This window comes from Macrobrachium nipponense, chromosome 23, assembly GCF_015104395.2.
Source record: "Macrobrachium nipponense isolate FS-2020 chromosome 23, ASM1510439v2, whole genome shotgun sequence".
NCBI lineage: Eukaryota > Metazoa > Arthropoda > Malacostraca > Decapoda > Palaemonidae > Macrobrachium > Macrobrachium nipponense.
The window spans coordinates 10,222,388-10,243,609 of record NC_061090.1 but is presented as its reverse complement, the minus strand read 5'-3'; the positions used below and the strand labels follow the sequence as shown (position 1 = coordinate 10,243,609).

The 21,222-nt window shown below is 47.1% G+C and overlaps 1 protein-coding gene across 1 annotated transcript in view; it reads left to right on the top strand.

Annotated features, from left to right (window-relative positions):
• LOC135198591 (kelch-like ECH-associated protein 1) overlaps positions 1-21,222 on the top strand; it is a 91,943-nt gene that overhangs the window by 49,559 nt on the left and 21,162 nt on the right. The window contains 4 exon segments of the mRNA XM_064226324.1: positions 13,973-14,625; positions 14,932-15,045; positions 15,364-15,528; positions 21,031-21,180. Coding sequence (XP_064082394.1) covers positions 14,422-14,625; positions 14,932-15,045; positions 15,364-15,528; positions 21,031-21,180 — 633 coding nt within the window. The 5' untranslated portion in view covers positions 13,973-14,421.

Genomic DNA, 21,222 nt, shown 5'->3' with positions numbered 1-21,222 from the left:
AGGATAATTTGTCCTGGACCTGACATTTGCTCGTGAGCGCCAGATTCTGGTTAGGTCTTTCAGTTTGGCTTTCATTAAGATGTTTGTCACTGATGCAAACTGGAGAGAACCCAAGATCCTTTCCTGGGATCTTCTTGATGCCAGTTTGTGACTCAGAAATTGCTTGACTGACTTCGCTATTTCTTTTCTTTTGGATGATGGAATCGACAGAGTATGGGAGGATAGATTCCATTGAATGCCTAGCCACTGAAAGTTTGACTCTGGGTGAGTCTTGACTTGGTCCTGTTTATCTTGAAGCCTAGATATTCCAGGAACTGAATTACTTTCAGTGTTGCTCTGTTGCATTCCTCGACTGTGAAGCCCAGATCAACCAATCGTCGAGATACGCTACTACCATAATCCCTTGCGATCTGAGTTGTTGAACTACTAATTCCGCCAGCTTCGTAAACACCTGGGTGCTACGTTGAGCCCGAAAGGAACTACTTTGAAGGAGAATGTCTGGTCTCCTATCTTGAAGCCCCAGATACGGACGGAAAGTGTCTCTGCAATAGGGATATGATAGTAAGCGTCTGTAAGATCGATAGAGGTGGTGACGGCCCCACGGGGAAGTAAGGTCCGCACCTGCGAGATCGTGAGCATCTTGAACTTGTCGCAGCGAATGGCTAAGTTTAAGCGGGACAAGTCTAAGATTACCCTTCTTTTTTGTGAGCCTTTCTTTGGCACGCGAACAAGCGTCCTTGAAATTTTAACCTTTTGACTCTCGCTATAGCTCCTTTCTGAAGGAGATCCTCCACATACTCCGACAATTCCTTGGAAGGAAGTTGGCGGAAAGGTCTGGATGGGGGTGGGTTCGTTAACCAGCTCCAACCCAGGCCTTTTGACACAATGCTCTGAGCCCACTTGCTGAAGTTCCACCGGTGGCGAAAGTGAAACAGCCTCCCTCCTACCTGAAATTCCTCATTGGTTCTGGTAGCCTCCTCGGCCTCCCCTGAAATGTTTTACCCCATATTAAAGGGACCTCCCGATCCTCTCCCACGAAAGGATCGCTTACCTCTGCCTCCCCTACCCGAGCGGTCATACTTCTGTGAAGCTTGACTCTCGAAGGCTTGGTTGTAAGCTGGAGAGAGGGCGTAAGAGGTGGAGGGCTGAGGCTGAGGGGGAGATAACGTAAATCGGCTGTGATTGAGCCTTTGAGGTGGAAGGTTGGGGCTGTTTGCACCAAGGGAACAGCCGGAACTTGCTGAGAAAAGCGTGGCTGCTTTTTCTGGTAGGGCTGGAAACGTCTAGGTTTCCTTGACCCTTACCCCTAGCTGCTAGATCTTGTCGTCTCTTGGCCGTAAGACCCCAACGGTCCTTAAGGCTCTGGTTCAATCTCGTAGCCTCTGACTGAACTTCCTTCACCATCGCTTCTGGGAAGAGGTCTGCTCCCCAGATGCTTGACGCAAGTAACCTATTCGGCTCGTGCCGAATAGTTGCTTCTTAGGGACATTTTTCCTACAATTCGTCCTAGCAGTGGCAAACTCAAACATATCTGACTGTACCGTTTGAGTCAAGGATTTAGTAAGAAGCTTGAAGAGCGGTTCTGACCCATAGGCTATGGTAGCCACCTCGGTCATAGCCATGGAATTAATAGACCTGGCTAACCGCGATTTGGCGTCAAATTCTGCCTGAATAAGGCTATCTGGAAGCCTAGGTAGCTTCTCACAAACTGCTCCATAGCACAGTCCGGTTTGAGTTTGCCAGCTGAGAAGGTGTTAGGTAAGTCTTCCCACAATTCTCCGGCTGAAGGAAGTAACGGAGATGTAGGATCTGCTTCCTTCAGTTGCGGCATGGGGTCCCCCTTCTGGGCCGCTGGAATGGTAGATGTCACGATCTTTGTCAGGAAAGGGAGCGGGGTACTCTCATCCATCGTAAAGATCGTGAACGGACTCTTAAAAGGTTGGATTTTCGTATTGGAACAATCCATTCGTCTCTAGACACCTGAGCCATTCTCTCTGAGCCTGGTCACGCGAATAGAGGACTGTCTCCTTTGGTACTTTATCATCCCGAGTCATGGCTGAGGCGGTGAGCCTGGCGTAGCCGATGAACGGAGGCTGAAGGTCTTCCGGGTAGAACTCGAAGTCCTCGATCCTCCGAGTTCCACATTCCGGGATAGAAATGAGTCCGTCTTGGAAGGGGGCGTATGACGCTACTCTCCAAGGGTTGTTCATTGAGAACGGAGGTAGAGAGTCATACGGGGGAAGCTGGGCTCCACCTGTGTTGAAAGGTGGAGGAGAGGCTAGAGGAGCTTGGCTCAGTCCGGCTATAATGTTGTCTTGAGAGGTAATCCTATCCGACAACCGAGAGATCATTTGTTCCATGCTACTTTTCAGAGACCCAACCAGGTCGCCCACCTGTTGTAACAGACCAGCATTGGAGTCCAAAGCCGGAGCTGCTGCGGAGGTGGAGGGGTGGCTCTGAACTGGAACCAAGGGTAGCGGAACTGACGACTCCGCTGGAGTGTGAGATCTCTCTCTGGAGGATTTACTCCTCGAGGACTTAGAGCCGGACCCAGAAGCTTTGGATCTCTCTGCTCCGGGATTCCTAGCCGGAGACTTATGAGAAGAGGATGACGCCGAAGCCGACTTCTTAGATGACGACGACGTCTTCGTCAAGGATTTCACTGTTTGACCCTTGACCTTGGGTCTAACTGAAGCGTCAGGAGAAGTATATAATTCGTTACCCGTAAAGCCTTGGAAGGATGGAGAGGTTGCAGGAGTAGAAGAAGCAGTTGCACCCAAGGGTATACCTTGGGTGTCCAACTTACCTACCTCGACCAACAGGTCGTCCACACCTACCATAGGTTCTACATTAATATCCAGCGTCGCGACTTCCGAGGAGATGTCCTGGCCTTGGTCCGTCAACGAGGCAGCCAGCTGTTGCTGGATGAAAGCGATAGTCGGGGCCGCCCCTCCTACTTGGGGTCCGAGACGTAGCCTGTCGCCTTGCCTCCGGGGAAGATTAGTACCGCCAACCTCTTCTCCAGGATGTAGGGCATACCCTTGGCGGCGTTCTTCCCGAAACCGCCGACCCAGGCCCGCAGGGTTGCCAGTGCAGTATCCCTCACGGCCGGCGCCTGGAAGAGAGGGTATTGATTAGATTTAAGAATAACTTAAAACTAAAGCTAACTTAAAGCGTAACTTAAAATTATAGGGGCTATAGGACCCCTTGAATTTACCTTAAGTTAGAGTGATTGATGTAAAACTTAAGCACTATAACAGATGAGGACCAGCTACCGGAGATGGAATACTTACCCCGTCTAAAAGCTGGCTCACCAGATCGTAACAGATGGTACAAAAACGTTTCATGGTACCAGACTGGATGTCCCCGTGCGGAGTCGCGGCATGGAGCATCGGGACCGGCCAAACTTCGTGTCCAAACATGGGTCCTGAAGTGTGGCGGCGCATCCCTGATGCTCACAGTTGGTGGTCTGTAAGTGAAAAGACACATGAGTATCTTAAAGACTATCACTTACAGGCTAAAGGACAGAAGAAACTCCGTTGCATGCCGGAGCTCGGGAAAAATTTGGGCATAACCCCTCCCTTAATCGCCTGAATAGGCTATAACCCCGGAGGGATCCGGTGAAACACGAAGGGAGGGGGATGGTTTTAAGGTACTTAAGATAAACTTAATAGTTTAACATAATAGATCTTAAACCTAAAAACTCGAACGTACCGGACTAAGTCCAGTGCGTGGCGGAGTGTATAACTCAGTGAAACGGAGAGGTTAGACGGGACCGCCTGTATGTTCCGGTCCACCCCGTGGGGTAGACTAGCACCTTTCCGCTGGATGCCAGGTCTCCGGTGGTAAAGGAGCCCTAGTAAGGTGGGAAAGAGCAAGGGACATACAGACTCGGGCTAGTAACGGAGCGACGGGGTAGTTAATGGGAGGGGGGAAGGCCAGTCCCCCCCACCTTACCACCGACCGGAACCGAGAAGCCGGAGAGGTCGAGTCCAGTCTGGGTCTGTCCCGTCCCTCTACCCCCTCCGCCTGGGGGGAGAGAGGGAGGCAGGCTCGGGTATGTGGAGCGAGCATGGGCAGGCCTACCCACCCCCCCCCCCCGACCCTATGGAAGAGCGGGGGGGGGGAAAGGTGACTGGACAGGCGTCTGGCTGCCTCGTGATCACGTAGTGACCACGGGGCGATAAGAACAACAACTAAAAGCCGAGAAACATAACCAACTGATCAGAGAGATGCTATCGGAGCAACCGAGCTGAAGAGCGGTAACATATAGGCCCAATGGGCCGTGACCTAGGCTAAGCAAGCCAGACGCCTAACTAACCTAACAAATATCACATAAATAATACAAATGAATAATAAAATGAAAGAAAGAAAACAATATAGTAGGAGAAAAAATCCAGGAGTGTACGACTAACCCGAAGGCAAGTCTACCACTCAAAGCTAGCCGAGGCCGATACTAAGAGCCGTGGCTAGGGTCTGGATGGAAGAGCCTACATAAGGTAAAAGACATGCATGCATGACAAAACCGTGTAGACCGTACCCTAAACAAAGCGGATAATAAAATAGAGCGTACATAAGCAAGGGGATGTTCTGGGTATGGGCGACCCAGAACGGACCCACCACGAGGCAGAACCATGCTGCCATGCTTCCGACCTAGAGTTCGTATTTATACCTAAAAAACGGCAAATACGTGCTCAGGGCCGGAAAAAACCAATTAGCAATAAACACTGAGTACTTAACTTAGCTGCTGCGATGGCTGCACGCTCCATGGTAATAAAATCCAAAGGAAAGGGCACAAAAACACAGAGAAGAAAATGGCACGTGTGTATCGTGTGCGCTAACTGAAAAGGATGGCCACCAGAGGCGCAGCAGTCGGCAGCATGGGATGGAGTAGTAGTAGTAGGTGCTGCCCACTCTGTGGGTCGGCTCTCCTCTTGGGGGATTTTGTAGTGGAGAATTCTATTGGTTTTTTGGCTCGTGGTAGTGGTCTCACTCGCCATAGTGTTCATACCGACACCCTCTGGGAGGGTGAGCGAGTCAGTTATACTGACCCTTTTCTTTATTTATTTATTCTCTGGTATGTGTTAGTACATTTACCCTAGAAATAATAGATTAAAGGATATTTCGCGCAGCGACACGAGCTGAGCCCAGAAATGATATAATTTTAGTGCCAAAACAAGTACGTACAAGTTTTGAACACAAAATTGTATTTCTTTGGTACAAACCAATCACTTTATGAGGGACTTTGACCTCTTTTTGACCACACAGAGCGTTTAGTGTGGTTAGATAGAACGTAGAATGATCAATTACCAATAGAGGGACTTGGTAATCCTGATATATAGAGGACAAGTAAGTTTTCATTTGTTCCGATACGTAATACAAACCCTCGGTCCTTTAACAATAGGAAGGTAACTAGCGGCAGCTGGGACGGTCGTAAGCTTCGAACAAGGGGAGAACGGTAGTTAACTGCTTGTCCGATCGTGCGTGCGCCGCGCGCGCCCGGGCGGTGAAGAATCACTTTTGCTTTCGGCCGTGGTGTGACAGGACGTGTTCGTCATCGCTCTGCCCGCTATTTTCGTCGTGTGCTTTGGATGTTTACAATTTCTTCTGACTGGTTTGTTTGTGGTCTTGATTGAAATTGTAAGTACTCTTTTTTCATTGAAAGTGAATTTAATTATGGATCAAGAAGAGCTTTCGCCGCGCCCACCAGCTGCCCGTAGAGTGTGTCCCGGGCTGGAGGGGCGTAAATGCGGCGGATTTCGCTCTTATCCAGACATTGATCCACATGAATTGTGTTATCGGTGTCGGGGGCGAGAATGCTCCCGAGCCGAACCTTGTAATGTGTGTGTGAATTGGGTCCGAGGCGCCAGTGGGTGCTGTACGAGGGTAGGAAGAGGCGTAGACCGACCAAGGAGTCGTCGGAAAGCTCTCCAGCAACTCCTTTGGTGACAGATTCCTCGTCATCCTTCCTGCCTCCAGCTCAGCCCCCACGATTTGCGCCTTCCCCTGCGGGGGGGGTTTCGGAGTCCTTCTCCTCACTCGATCCGTCGAGTGTGGAGGAGGGCGCCCGATACCCGGATGTTCAATTGTACTCGGGGTCTTCCGTCCGCTCTGGGTGGGGTTCGTCCTCCCCCGGGCGCGAGGGTGCCCCTCTAACTGACCCTGACTGTTCCTCCCTCAGGTGTGCCTTCTGTGAGTGACGACCTTGGACAGGTGTGGGCGTCGTTGGGACTGCAGGGCGCCCCTAGTATCCAGGGCTTGATTCAACGTCTGGCGGGGTCGGCAGTTGTAACTCATGGTGTAGTCACAACAACGACAAACACAATGTCCACACCAGCGTACGCCGCCCCTCCTCATGTAGTGTATACGCAACACATTGCGTCGGTGACACCCACGGCATCAATCCAGAAACCGATTGCTGCCGTACCTAAGAGGGGCGTGCCGCCGCCACCTGGATTTTATGTGCTGCCGACTCCCGACTTTCGCTGTCCCAAAAGTTCGCCCCTGGATCGGCCGCCCGTCCCAATGATGAGTTTGGCTGTATCGGAGATGCCTGTGACGCCGGACTATGCTGCCGTACCTGCCGTACCTGCAGCTAATGTTGCTGGCCCAGCCGCTTGCGCCGCTCCTACGAAGCGCGCAGTGCGGGACGCTCATGCCGATGTTGCTGCTGGAGCTGGTCCTGCTGCTGCTGGTCCTGCTGGTGCTGGTCCTGCTGGTGCTGGTCCTGATGGTGCTGGTCCTGCTGTTGATGTCCCTGCCGCTCCTGCCGTGCCTGCCCCTGCCCACGTCGCGTCTCGTCATGGAGGTGCTGCACCGGTCTCAGGTCCTTCCGGACAGGATCAGTCGGGGCGTGTTGCTTCGGCAATTGGCCCGACTTTTTCCGTGGTGGAAGACTGACGTCCGTCCTAGAGAGCTGACGAAGAAGAAGAAGAAGAAGAGGAAGGTGTCGTCGTCGTCTTCATCGTCTTCTTCGTCGTCTGTTGCCGCCTCTCCCCCTTCGACTTCTAAGGCTTCCAAGCCGAAGAAGAAGAAGGCTGCCTCCTCCCCCCCTAAGAAGGCTCCTGCGGGACCTTCGAAGGGCCCGTCTCGCTCTGGCGTGACGGGGGTGCTTCTGTGGTCCTCCTGTTCCCTCGGGAACAGGGTCCGTCTCTTTCTTCTGAGAAGAAGAAGAAGACGGGTACCAAGGATGTGCTGGCTACTGCTGGTACATCCGCGCCTGGTCTTGGTAGCACTGCTGCTAAGCCAGGTACTGGCTCGACTTCTCGTTCGCGAGGAAGGTCCGAGTGTACGGTCTCCTTCGGGCGACCGTGCAGCTAAAGTCAAGACGCCTGAGCTCGCTCACCGTCATGACAGAGGCACGGAGCAGAAGACTGTCGAGAATCGCGCAAGTGACTCTCGCCAGGCCAGCGGCCGCTCTCGTAGCGACCAGCCGGTACCTCGGGCTGACGTGACGGTCTCTGACTGGCCACGGGTTGAGGCTGGGAAGAGGTCCCCTCGACCAACGGTACCAGCTTCGGCTGGTACCAGCGGTTTGACGTGCCGTGAGGACGCTCACCGGTCTCACCGCGAAAGCGAGCTCTGCAGATCACCTGACCGTCGCTCCCACAGGGACCGGACGGAGACGGTGGCCAGCAGCAGCTCGTCTGACGCACGGGATCGGGGTCGACGTACTCAGTCGAGCCGCTCGCCACTGGTGAGCGGCACGGCCAGGCCTGCAGATAGATCCCCACCGCGGTTGGTGATCGGCTGCAGCCCCCACGCACGCTGGTCCTGCCAGCGAGCGGGGGGGAGCGTCAGGTCTGTCTCTCCTATACCTTCAACTTCCTCGGGCTACACCGGGAAGAGCGAGGTATCTAGGAGTGATCGTGAGAGGGTGCGCCGCTCACGATCCCGTCACGGATGCCAACACGCACCAGGCCATGGTCTTAGGAGCAGCCAGGTCGTGACGCGCAAGTGGCTGGAGCGACCGTCAGGGGTCTGTTGCTGTTCCTCCTTCTGAAGGAGGAGGGTCTCGAGAGCTGCTCCTGTTGGAGGGACTGGACGGTCCTAACTCCTCAGGACGCTGTGACTCCCGAGATCCAGAGGAACTTTGCCCAGGTTATTGCGCTGATTCGTCAGCACAACGACCTGGGGGAAGGATCGCCGCTACCACCATCTGAGCCCACGTCCCGGCTCGAGTCATTTTGGGGCCCTAAGAGGGAAACCCAAAATGACGGTGGGACTGCCGCGATCAGAGCTTGCAGACTCAGTCCTTGACCAGGTGGAGAATTTCGTCTCAGGACGAGAGGTACTCACTTAAGTCAGGACGGTCTTCCAAGCTACTTCCTCCTCCTCTGCAGCGACAGCGGAAGTTCTACGTGCCATCAGTGGATCCAATACCGCCCAAACAGGTTAACCCGGAGCTAGCTAGGCTAACTCCAGGGTGTGTCCCTGCAGCAGCTCCTGTCGGAGAACTTGTGGTTCTCGCAGCAGGAGGCACTGGGCCTGGAAGCTACCGCTATGGCGGCTTTCCAGGCAGTCTCTTGGTTGGATCTGTGGTCCCTCACAGTATCCAAGGTCGCGGCCGACTCCGGGGGTGCTGCCCTCGAAGAAGACCCCGACTTCAGGAGACTGTGCCAGTCTAGAGGTAGGGCCATCTCCTACCTCGCCCATCAGACGGCAAACCTGTGGCCAACTTGGTTCTCCGTCGTAGGGACGCTGTCCTTACACGAGTAGCCAAGGGGGCCGGGCGTGAGGCGGTAAATGGACTCCGTAACGGACCAATGAAGAGTTCCTCCGCTCTCTTTCCCGGAGAGATGGTGGACGCTGCGGTGGAAAGACGGCGCACTGATGACAGTGACCGTCTGGTTCACCAGGCAGTTACGAAGGTTTCTGGGCAACCTCGTACAACTGCGGCTAAGCCTAAGAGTTTAGCTAGCGCTTCCTCGGCTGCTAAGACGGCTGCTCCATCGAAGCCCCGAGGAAAGACTCTTCCTGCTTCAACTTCTGGTTAAAGGAGGCCGTAACCAGCCCTCCTCCCAGCCCTCCTTTCCCCGAGGAGGTGCTGGGAAGAAGTCGAAGCGAGGTGGGAAACGCTAGGGACGGCGTTCCCCCTCACCAGCTGCCGGAAGTGGGGGGGTGCCTAGCGAGCCATTGGGCAACTTGGCAGCGCTACGGTGCCGAGACCTGGATAGTAGACGTCCTTCGGGAGGGATATCTACTACCCTTCGAATCTCGACCACCCCTCACCTCCAACCCGGTCCATCTTCAGACTTATGTGCTGGGATCCTCAAAGGAAGACGCTCTTCGGCAGGAGATCAAGACCATGCTGACCAAACGAGCTGTAGAAGTCGTAGTAGATCGGTCACCGGGCTTTTACAGCCGCCTTTTCTTAGTGGAAAAGGCATCGGTGGGCTGGCGCCCGGTGATAGATCTCTCTCCCCTGAACCGATTTGTTCGCCAGACTCGGTTTAAGATGGAGACGGCACGTTCCGTTGCTGGACTCCATCAGGGAGAACGACTTCATGCTTTCGGTGGACCTGAAGGATGCGTATTTTCAAATACCCATCCATCAGTCCTCCAGAAAGTACCTCCGCTTCATCTTCGACGGGACGGTGTACCAATTCAGGGCACTTTGCTTCGGTCTCTCAACCGCCCCACAGGTGTTCACGAGAGTGTTCACGCTGGTGTCTGCTTGGGCCCATTCGCACGGGATACGTCTTCTGAGGTATCTCGACGATTGGCTGGTCCTGGCGAGCTCCCGCTCGCAGTTGCTGCAGGACAGGGATCGACTTCTAAAGTTTTGTCGCGATCTGGGGATCGTGATAAACTACGAGAAGTCCGATCTCGAACCCAAGCAGAAGATGAAGTACCTGGGTATGCTGATCGATACGGTAGCAGCTCAAGTCCGCCCCGCAGACTTGAGGATCAGCAAATTCAGGGAGGCAGCCGGCCGGTTCCTGTCTCGGCAGGAACAGGCAGCTCAGCAATGGCAAGTCGTGATCGGCCAACCTGTCGTCACTCGAGAAGTTAGTTCCTCACGGACGTCTTCACCTGCGGTCTCTCCAGTGGAGACTAAGGGAGAGTTGGTCACAGGTAAAGGATCCACCTTACTTCCCCGTGTCCATCACGGAGAAGGTGAGGCAGGACCTAGCCTGGTGGCTCGACGACAGGAACCTTTAAGAGGAGTGCCCCTACGCACTCCCCCCCCGGAGATGCTGCTGTTCTCAGACGCATCGACCGAGGGATGGGGCGCACACCTGGAGGAGTTGCTGGCTGCAGGTGTGTGGGACCATCACGACAAGCACCTTCACATCAATGTCCTGGAACTCAAGGCGGCGTTTTACGCTCTCCAAGAGTTCCAAGACCGCTTGATGGGACACTCGGTGGTGTTGATGTGCGACAACACCACAGTAGTGGCATACGTCAACAAGCAGGGGGGCCTAGTGTCTCTCCCGCTACACCAGTTGACTGTGCAGGTGCACGAGTGGGCCACGGCTCACTCGATAGAGCTGTCAGCACGCTACATTCCAGGCAAGAGGAATGTAGTAGCGGACAAGCTCAGCCGTCGGGATCAGGTAATAGGGACCGAGTGGTCCCTACACCCAGAAGTGGCGGAAAGGCTCTTCAACCTGTGGGGGCGTCCGGTCATAGACCTGTTCGCCACCCGGCACAACAAAAAACTTCAAGTTTTTTGCTCAGCCGTGCCGGGACCCAAATGGGCAGCTGCAGAGGACGCTCTTCAACACCCCTGGGACAACCTCTTCGTCTACGCCTTTCCTCCCTTTTGTCTGATTCGGAAAGTGATCAGCCGAGCGCTGGTCACTCCCAATCTCAGGATGATCCTGGTGGCTCCCAAACGACCTCAAGCCGTTTGGTATCCGGACCTGCTGGCTCTTCTTGCAGAAGAACCGAGAGAGATGCCCCACTGGCACAACCTTCTAGCCCAGCCACACGTAGAGCGGTACCACCGAGCAGTCCAGTCCCTACAACTTCACGGCTGGCTGTTATCCACCATCTCTTGCGAACGAGAGGCTTTTCTCGCAGCGCAGCAACAGAGATGGCTGGACACGTCAGACAGTCCTCTGCAGCTGTGTACCAGGGGAAGTGGGCCGTCTTCTGTGGTTGGTGTCGTAGACGGGGTCTATCTCCTCTCAGAGCCACTCTTCAGCAGGTAGCGGATTTCCTCGTGTTTCTTCGCCGAGAGAAGCTCCTCTCAGTACCCACAGTTAAAGGATATAGAGCTGCACTGGACTGGACATCTCGAACTCGTTCGAGATCTCCTTGCTAATGAGGAGCTTCGAAAGGTCTTGCCCACCCAGGGAGCTCAGGCCCCCTGAGTGGGATGTGACTCTCGTCCTTAGGAGTTTGACTCGAAGACCATTCGAGCCACTCCGAGAGTCGTCAGACAGGGATCTGACCCTCAAGACCCTCTTCTTGCTGGCCCTGGCATCGGCGAAGAGAGTAGGGGAACTTCATGGTCTGTCCTTCAATGTTTAAACATTCCAGGGGCTGGGGATCTGTGACGCTCGATTTCGTCCCGAATTTCGTAGCTAAGACTCAGAATCCGTCGATCCCTGACGACAGGTTCGAGTCTTTCACAATCCCCTCCCTAATGGATTTCACCGACAACGATACGGATGAGATGCTGCTTTGTCCTGTGAGGGCGCTACGGCGCTATCTGAAGAAAACTCGACACCTCAGGCCTGAGTGTCGACGCCTCTTCGTTAGCACTGGGGTTACCAAGAAAGAAGTATCCAAGAACACGCTTTCTTTCTGGCTGCGTGAGGTGATCAGGAGAGCGTACGAGGCTGATGGTAGTGACGACATCCGTACGCTCCGACCGAGAGCCCACTAAGTCAGAGGTATTGGACCCTCTTTGGCGTTTCGCAAGAACTCCTCCGTGGCGCAGGTCCTGAAGGCAGGTGTCTGGGCCAACCAGACTACCTTCACGTCCTTCTACCTTCGGGATATTGCCCACAAGTCCTTGGATACTTTTTTCCTTGGGACTGTGGTGGCTGCTCAACACGTTGTGTAAGCTTACCCAGCACCCGAGCAGGCAGAACAGCATCGATTCCTGGTGTGACTGTAGGAATGAATGGTTGAATGAGAGTGCGACTGGCTTCTCTTCTCCATCTTTCTCTCTCTCTACCTGTGGGCAGAGGGTCACGGTCGTCACCATGCTGGAAAGGAATCCGATGCAGGTAAGCTACTCAACCGAGCCCCAATCTATCCCTTTAGTTAGGGATAGAAGCAAATATCCTCCACTCCCTCCAACAAGGGGGAAGGAGTGGATGCCTACTTGAGACAAACCCATAACTTTATGTTGGCTCCTGTACAGGAACAAGTTCTTGCAATGCTGGTACGAAGAGATACGCTTGCCTCTCTCTTAGTACTTGGCTCAGAGGTCTGACCATTGATCCTGCGGTGCACACCCCGATCAATCGGACAGAGGTTTGGATCCCTCCCTTGCTCTTACGACCAGGGAGGCATTCCAAGGTTGGACGAACACCAGTCTGTTCACCAAAAAGACTCAGATTCCACCCACCAAGAAGTGAGTCTTCCTATTGTTAAAGGACCGAGGGTTTGTATTACGTATCGGAACAAATGACAATTTGTCGAAAATTGCATTTTTCCTAACTATACAAACCTGAGGTCCTTTACATATAGTCCCACCTCATACCACCCCTCACTCTGCAACTTTTTGCATGGGCCTAAAGCAAAAGTGATTCTTCACCGCCCGCCGCGCGCACGATCGGACAAGCAGTTAACTACCGTTCTCCCCTTGTTCGAAGCTTACGACCGTCCCAGCTGCCGCTAGTTACCTTCCTATTGTTAAAGGACCTCAGGTTTGTATAGTTAGGAAAAATGCAATTTTCGACAAATTGTCATTTTTTTACTAGGTCTGGAACAGGGCCAACATACCTGAAGGTGAATTTATAAACTGATGGGATTATACCCCACAAAATTAGTTTTGTTTCAAGTATTTTATGATTTTGAGGTTAGCCTTCCACTTGTTCATGTCAGGACAAGTACAATAGATATATGTGGATATCTTAAATATTTTGAGTAAAGTTATGGCATGACTCATTGCTTTGGGACTGATATTAGGTGGATGATTGATATAAATTGTATTCATTATGTAATGTGTTAGTCAATTTTCATGAGAAATATACGTAGGTCAGAAATGCACCATACATCTTTGTTTTATTTTTAAATTATGTGCATCAAATGTTTTTTCTCTGTACAGTAATATTTTGTTTTTTATATTGCTATAAACATACATAAGGACTGTAGCAAGACTTCAACCCTCTGTGTTTTAGGAATTGGTATCATAGACATGAATATGTACTAGGCTGTGGGGTTGTAGAGAAGGGTGGCTAGATCTTTTCTCTCTGGCTTACTGTACCTCCTTTCATAGTCTCTTTCTTCCATCTTACTCTCCACCCTCTTTTAACAATTGATTCATAGTACAACTTCTAAGGTTTTCCTCCTGTTACACCTTTCAAACCTTTTACTGTTCATTTCTGTTTCAGCACTGAATGACCTCGCAGGTCCCAGTGCTTGGCATTTGGCCTAAATTCTAAATTCGATTCAATTCATATAACAGTGACCTTTTGACTTCAAACCAAGCTATACATACATGTACTTGTTTACAGCTGGGTTGATTTGAAGGTACATAGTAGGTATTTTGTTCTTTTACTGATTATGGAGGGGTATTTCAGTCATATCTTTACATGAAAGCAGGTATTTTGTGAGAATATTAAATTTTTGGAGATTATTTTAGTTTCGGAAATGCTCATGGAAAAGAGTAGTACGTATTTGGTTTTATATAATATGGGACTTGAAAATGCGGTTGTATGTTTTACATATTTTTTGTATATAAGTGTGTTTCATAATTTTAGATATGTATTTATTGACAAATTTAATTTGACTAGAATTTATGTATTTTATGATACAGTACTTCATTTTTTAAATTTTTTTTTTGCAGAATGTACAAGGTTGAATGCTGACTCATAGAGGCTCTGCAATATCTGGTTCATCTTACAAGGAAAATGGATATGCATTACATTTGGATAAAGAAAGACTTACTAGATACCAGACTCACTTTGTGTAATATAGTTTATTGTTTGAATAATTTTGGATTAATATATGACAGATAAAGACTGGTTTGTGTTAAACCATTATGGAAGAGTTGAATGCTTTAGGTCTTTGGTTCTGCTTCCTCTTTTTGAAGTTTAAGCGCTATTCATGTCCCATCACAGTTTTTTTAAATGGAAAATCATCTTTTGTGGACATATGATGTTGGTTGACTTGGAAACACTCAGCATTTGCCAAGAGCAAAGTAAATTCAACATTCTTTAGGAATATATTTCTTACACTATATTAGTGGACTCGTGTTCTGTCTGGTTGCATCAAGCATCTGTGATCTGTGTGATAATGGCAAGCTGGTACCCAGACATTGAAATGAATGACATGGATATGGGACAAGCCAGCTCGCCTCGAGCAAGGAGTTCTTCAAAGATGTCCAGTAGTAGCGGTCCACGTAGTTGTATTTCCCCATCCCCTAGCTCTGGTGCTTCTTTTAAGGAAACTGGTGAAATAAAATTCTGTATATCAGAGTATAAGAATGATGCTTTTCAGGTATGTGACATGAGCGCTTCCAAACATATTCATAGAACTGTATTATATTCAGTGCATGTTAATAACTTAGAGGTCATGGCTGCTGTACACATTAACAAGATCTTGACCCTAAAATAAAACTACTGTATGTAGGAATGTAGTGTAAACTTTACGTTTCATTACCATGGTGATGGACTTTCTTGTAATATTTGCAATATGATATTATTAATTTTGTAATTGTAATAGCTATTGATTTCATTACTTTCTTAAATCGTAGGTTATTTTGTAGTGTTCTTTTATGTGGATTTTATTAACACTATTTTTCAGATGATGCTCTTGATGAAGAGAAATCAGATGCTGACAGATGTGAAGCTTGAAGTAGGTCGTGAAATTTTTCATGGGCACAAAATTGTTCTTGCTGCTGCTAGTCCTTATTTTAAGGCAGGTATTTTTTCTTGATAGATTTTATGGAACTTTTAATGTAGTTTCAATAATTTCAGTTACAAGTTGTAGTTTTGTAAATGTCACTTTTAGACCTGTTTTAACGATACTGGAAATTTTGTGAAATTTTTATACAGTATCATAATGTGGTAAACTCTTAAATCACTATTGTCACAAACCTTTTCAAGTAGTTTTATGGTTCCCAAATACTCAACATTTTACATTTTTCATGTTATATCTCTGTTAGTAGTCTGTACCAGTAACGTTCTCCTTGCGTGAAGAAAAGGTTATAACTGAGGTGTTTATGATACTCCACAGGCCATGTTTACTGGAGGCCTTCGGGAGTGTGAGATGGACACAGTGAAGCTGCAAGGATTCTGTCCTACTGTTCTAGCTCATCTTTTATGTTTTATGTATACTGGTGAGATTGTCATCAATGAGATGCTAGTCTGCCAGCTTCTGCCAGCTGCAACTATGTTGCAGGTCAGTACATATAGGATGGTGCTGTTATCAAAGATATATTGTCTATTTTTAGTAAGGATAAGTTTTGGTGTTTTTAACCCATCATGGTGTAGTAAAGTCAACCCCTACTTTTCTTCAACCATATTGATGACTAAAAGTCACTAATATATTGGACTCCATCACAAATTCTATATTATGGACACTGCCTACTATGTATTCTGAAGTAAGCAATGACTATATAAGCTTTTATTGATGAATGTCATATTTTCTCAATACTCTGTTTCGTTGAGAGAACAAACTTTTTCAAGATAACCTTGTTATTTATGGCTCAACTGGGTCTATATTGAGAGGAAAGTTGCTTGATGCTGTAATTAGGTGCAGTTCCATACATTAAAAACAGTTTTCATGACTCTACTTCATAAGTGTACGTACGCAGTTGTTTTTACTATATTTTCCAAGAAAATTTATTAATTTGATAGTATTTGATGTAGTGTTTTAGAAATTCTTGATATAGATGAATTATGTATTTTTTTCTCTTACCCTCTCGCAGTAGCTTGGATGCTATTTTATTTGGTAGTTTGGACATATTTCCTATTATTTACCACCTGCTGTTGTTCTGTCTCCCAATAAAATGTTTCTTACAAATGTAAATCATTATAATTTGTTTTATAGTTAGGTTTTATAAGTAAATTCATATGGGAGCGTGTTGATTACTGCACTATAACTTAGTGATTTTTATGTATTGTACTACTGCATTGCATCTTGCTCCGGTGATCTTGCTGTGCATTCGTTAATTTTGTTGTAATGGACCTAGTTTTTAGAATTCCCTAAAGAATTTGGGTCAAGGCTGAGGCATTTGAAAAAGTTTTCTGGAATTCTTTTTATAATGCACCAATGAATTTTAATGAGAATTCTTGAGACAATTGAAATAAGATTAAAATTTGTAAAGTTAGTTGCCACCAAATTGCTGTTAAAAAACATAAATACAAAGTGGTGCTTTTGCAAGACATAGTGATTCAGAAATAGGCTTATGTAAAACATATAACCATTAAGGACATTTTGAACATTTTGTAATTCCTCATTGGACGAGTGGTTTATGTGCTTGCTTACTGATTTGGTAGTCGCGAGTTTAACTCCCCTCTCTACCAATGTGGAATCAGAGGAATTTGTTTCTGGTGATTAGAAATTCATTTCTAGATATCATGTGGTTTGAATCCCACAATAAGCTGTATGTCCCGTTGCTAGGTAATGAATTAGTTCCTAACCATGTAAAAATATCTAGGTAATCCTTTGGGTCAGCCCTAGGAGAGCTGTTAATCAGCTCAGTGGTTTTGTTAAACCAAGATATACTTAATTTTTTTTTTAACATTTTTGTATTAGGCTGGGGAGAAAGTGGATCATTCTGAATTAACATTTAATCTTGACTGATGCCCAAAAGATAGAAGAAAGGTGGTTTTTAATTATACAGCTTCCTCAGTAATTATATAGCCAAGAGTTTCACTCGCCAGCAGTTAAAATCCCGAAATTCGCGGGGCACTTTTACTATCTAGTATTTGTTTTGGTTAGGTAACCGTGCCCCACCCACTTTCGGGACAGGAGAGAGGAACAACATGGCAAAGAAGTCCGTTTATTTCTGCTGGCTGATAGCTGTGGTTGTCGGTTGCAGTTATTCTTGAAATTTTTTTTTCACTTTCCTTTTTTCATCACAATTGGTGAAGTACTCTATTCTTGTATTAACTGTCTTGGCAAATCATTTAGATAGTGTTAGGTTTTATAGCACAGGAAATAAAAGAGGACCACCTTTTGTGGAATTCACAGAGACTATCGGAAGGCAAGTCTCTCTTTCAACTGAACCCCGACCTGAACTTCTTTTCAGATGCGTCGGACCTAGGATGGGAGCACACTAGGGCAAAGCGAAATCTTGGAGTATGGTCCCTAGAGCAAAGGTTTCTGCATAACAGCTAAAGACTACACCTGGGCCTTCAGTCCCTCTCATCAGAGTCTATGTGGACAACATGACTGCTCTCTCCTATGTCAAGAAGCAAGAGAAACAATACGCGTTTAGTCACCAGGTTCATCCAGGGGAAGCTAAACGTTTTAGCGGGCGAGCTAAGTTGTCAGAGACAAGTCCTGATGACGACGGAATGGATGTTGGATCCTCTGGTCTGCCTAGACCTTTGGAAACTGTGGGGAAAACTGATGATAGACTTATTCGCCAAGTCTCGGAACCATCATCTTCCTCTGTTTAGTTTGCCAGTTCCAGACACACAGTGGATGCTTTTCTTCTGGACTGGTCAGACAAGGAACAGTATGCTTTCCCTCTGTTCAGCCTGATAAGGCAAGTGCTGAACAAGTTCCTTGTACACAGGAACATGTGTCTGATCTTGGTGACCCCCTTCTGGCCATGGAAGGAATGGTCCCCCGATCTCGTAGATCTGTTGGTGGACTTCCCAAGGCTGCTTCCTCAAAGAGGCAGCTACTCAGACAACCACATTTCCACAGATAGCACAAAAACCTGTCTTCTCTGGCCTTAACAAGGTTCAAACTGTCCAGAAACTCCTTAGAAAGAAAGGTTTTTTAAGGGAGCTTCAGAGGCTATCTCCGTGTGTAAGAGAAGATCTTCTAGTATTGTGTATCAGAATAAGTGGAGAAGCTTCAGAGAGTGGTGTAAGAATCCCAACATTTCTTCTAAGATCACTGTGATGCTAATAGTCAATTTCTTGCTTCATTTAAGGTTGGTAAGAAACCTGTCTCCCTCTACCGTTAAGGGCTGTAGAGCCATGTTAGCATCGGTATTGTCACAGAGGCTTGGACTTACCCTTCAACCCAGACATCTCTGGTCTCATTAGATTGTTTGATGCTCCTTATCGTAAAGATTCTCCTATGGTGCCTTGGAATTTGGATATTGTGTTGAAGTGGTTGTCTGGGTCTCGTTTTGAACCTATGCATGAACTTAGTCTGAGGAACTCAACTAGAAAAACTCTTCCTAATATCCTTAACGACTGCTAAAAGGATTAGTGAGATTCATGCATTTGAAATGAAAATAGGCTTTTCGAAAGAGAATGCTATTTGTTCATATTCCCTGGGGTTTCTAGCCAAGAACATGTCTCCCTCTAACCCCTGGCCTTGCTCTTTTTTAATCCCAACTTTGACAGAAGTTCTGGGTAATGATGACGAGGGAAGGACTGTGTGTTCAGTGAGGTCCTTACAGTACTTCCTTCACAGAACTAGACATTTGTGGATATTTTGGGAGCCTTTGGTATTCGGTAAAAAAACCCACCAGACTGTTATCTAAGAATACTCTAGCATTCTTTTTAGGAGACGTCATCAGAGAAGCACATTCTTCAGTTAAGGAGGACGTTCTCCCAGTCTGCAAGGCTAAAGCTCATTAGATTAGGGCAGTAACCACATTTCTGGCTTTTAAGAGAAATTTCTCTTACTTCTATTATTAATTCTACGTTTTGGAAATGTAAATTTGATTGCATCGCATAATCTCCATGACATAGAAACTGTGTATGAAGACTGCAGTACCCTAGATCTGTTTCTTGCAGTGGGTGTGGTGTTGGGAAATGTGTAGGAAGTAACCCCTCCTAAAATATTTTTCCTCTTGACACATGATGTGAAGTTTTATGGGAAGCCTGAAGGTATGAAGTACCTGGAGTACCCTTCAGTCCTTGCTAGGGTTGTGGTGGATATTTTATTATTTTGGTTATGGGTAACAATCTTTTCTGGTGATAAGTTGGTGTTGAGCCCTGGGCAGGGGCTGTTATTTTTTATCCTTTGTAAGCCATTGGAATTGTCCTTCGCTACTAAGGTCCCACTATGTAATAGGCGCTACATGGCTTTACCGCCGCACCGTTACATGATAAGATGAGTGGCAACCAGAGGCAGTATTTTTCTGCTACAACTCTTATCGGGTAAGGAATCAACGATCATTTTAATTAATGTTGGCAAAGCTTTTCTATTTTTGGTCTTTGTATTCTTATGAATCTGAGGTAGAATTATCCATGTTTCCCCCTTCCCACAATGTAGGAATCAGCTATATAATTACTGGGGAAGTTGTATAATTAAAATGATATTTTTTTGATAAAATAAAGTTTTAATTATTCTTAGCCAGTCATTATATAATAGGAGCCCACCCTCCGTCCCTTTGCATGGATTTCTGTCGATGAGCACAAACAAACTGAGTTCTTTGCTGTGTAGTTCCTCTCTCTTGCCCCAAAAGTTACCCATCCAAAACAAATAGATAGTTAGGTACTGCAAATTTCGGGATTTTAACTGCCGGTGAGTGAAACTCTTAGCTATATAATTACTGGGTAGGTATAATTAAAACTTTATTTTATCATAATGTCATTTTCATTTTGGATCTGTTGGTTTGTAGCCATCATGTTTGAGGTTTGTGTTAATTAACACAGATGCTATTATGTCATGTAAACGGTTAGTTTCCATTTTGGTAATCAGAATTTGATAGTCACTACTGATGTTCACCAACATATAATGAATGTTAGATATTTAACCAAGTTTTATTTGCCTCGTAGTTTGGTGAGATCTGGTTGCAATTAATGTAGGAGTTCTTACATTGTTTGATTACTATTAGAAGTGTAACATAATGCCTAGGTAATTGCTTTGCTATAAGTTTTATAAGTTGGCAGCTGATGTTGAATTTGGCACATTGGCTTTGAATTTAGGTTAAATCTATTAATTCAACATCATAAAACTGTTTGCAAGACAGGTGGGGACAGATGGACGAGGACAAGGTTTTTTTGTAGCTGTCTGAATCATTTTGAGGAAGTTTATAACAGGATTTGTCTATGCTTTAGCAGCAGGGGGATGAGTGTAGCAATGTCTACAGCCTTATTATTCTGTAAAGCTTTCAGGATTGTAATTGCCATTTTTTTTTTAAAGCTTGTCTTTTGGCCTTCAATTCATGTCGTAGTGTGGGCATAATACTATGAATTACTTTAACTTGACCACGGAGTCAGATTTTTTAACTAATTTTAGGGTTCACCCGAAGGATTTGTTTTGAGCGAGAGATGAAAATTGGAGCTTGGTAATGTCCAAAAAAAGTGTGAAAGTTTGTTGCGAAGATGTCGGTGGGATTGGATGAAAAGGAAAATCCTAAAAAACAATGTAGCTGTGGCTGAAGGGATGCTGCAAAGAATCATCAGCAGTGTGTGTGGTGTGCTTTGCACTATCTGGTATAAATCCCAAAGGGTCGTACAAGTGTGGCATACAGGTTATAGGAAATTTGCTCATTTCCTTTGTAGCTTCATAAGGTGACTTCAGTAGCAGTCATTTTGATTTGGAACGACTGTTGAGTGGTTGATCTGCCCTATTTGACTGTAGTCATATTGTGTATGCTATATACTACAGAATTAGAAAATGGTGGGGTATTTATTCTTGGTGAAATAACTAGAAGATGTTTAAAATGTTGTTCCATAATGTATATTGTCTATAATGTTGTATGGTTGATAGAGATTAAGAATATTATAGTACTCATTTCTGTAATTTTGGGTATTGCAGATGACTCATGTAATAGAGGCCTGCTGTAGCTTTTTAGAACAACAACTAGAGGCGGGTAATGCCATTGGAATAGCCAACTTTGCTCAACAGCATGGTTGCATGGAGCTCTTTTGCAAGGCCAATACTTTTATAGAGCAACATTTTACGGAGGTTAGTTGAATGATATATGAACATTTCATAACCAGGTTAAGT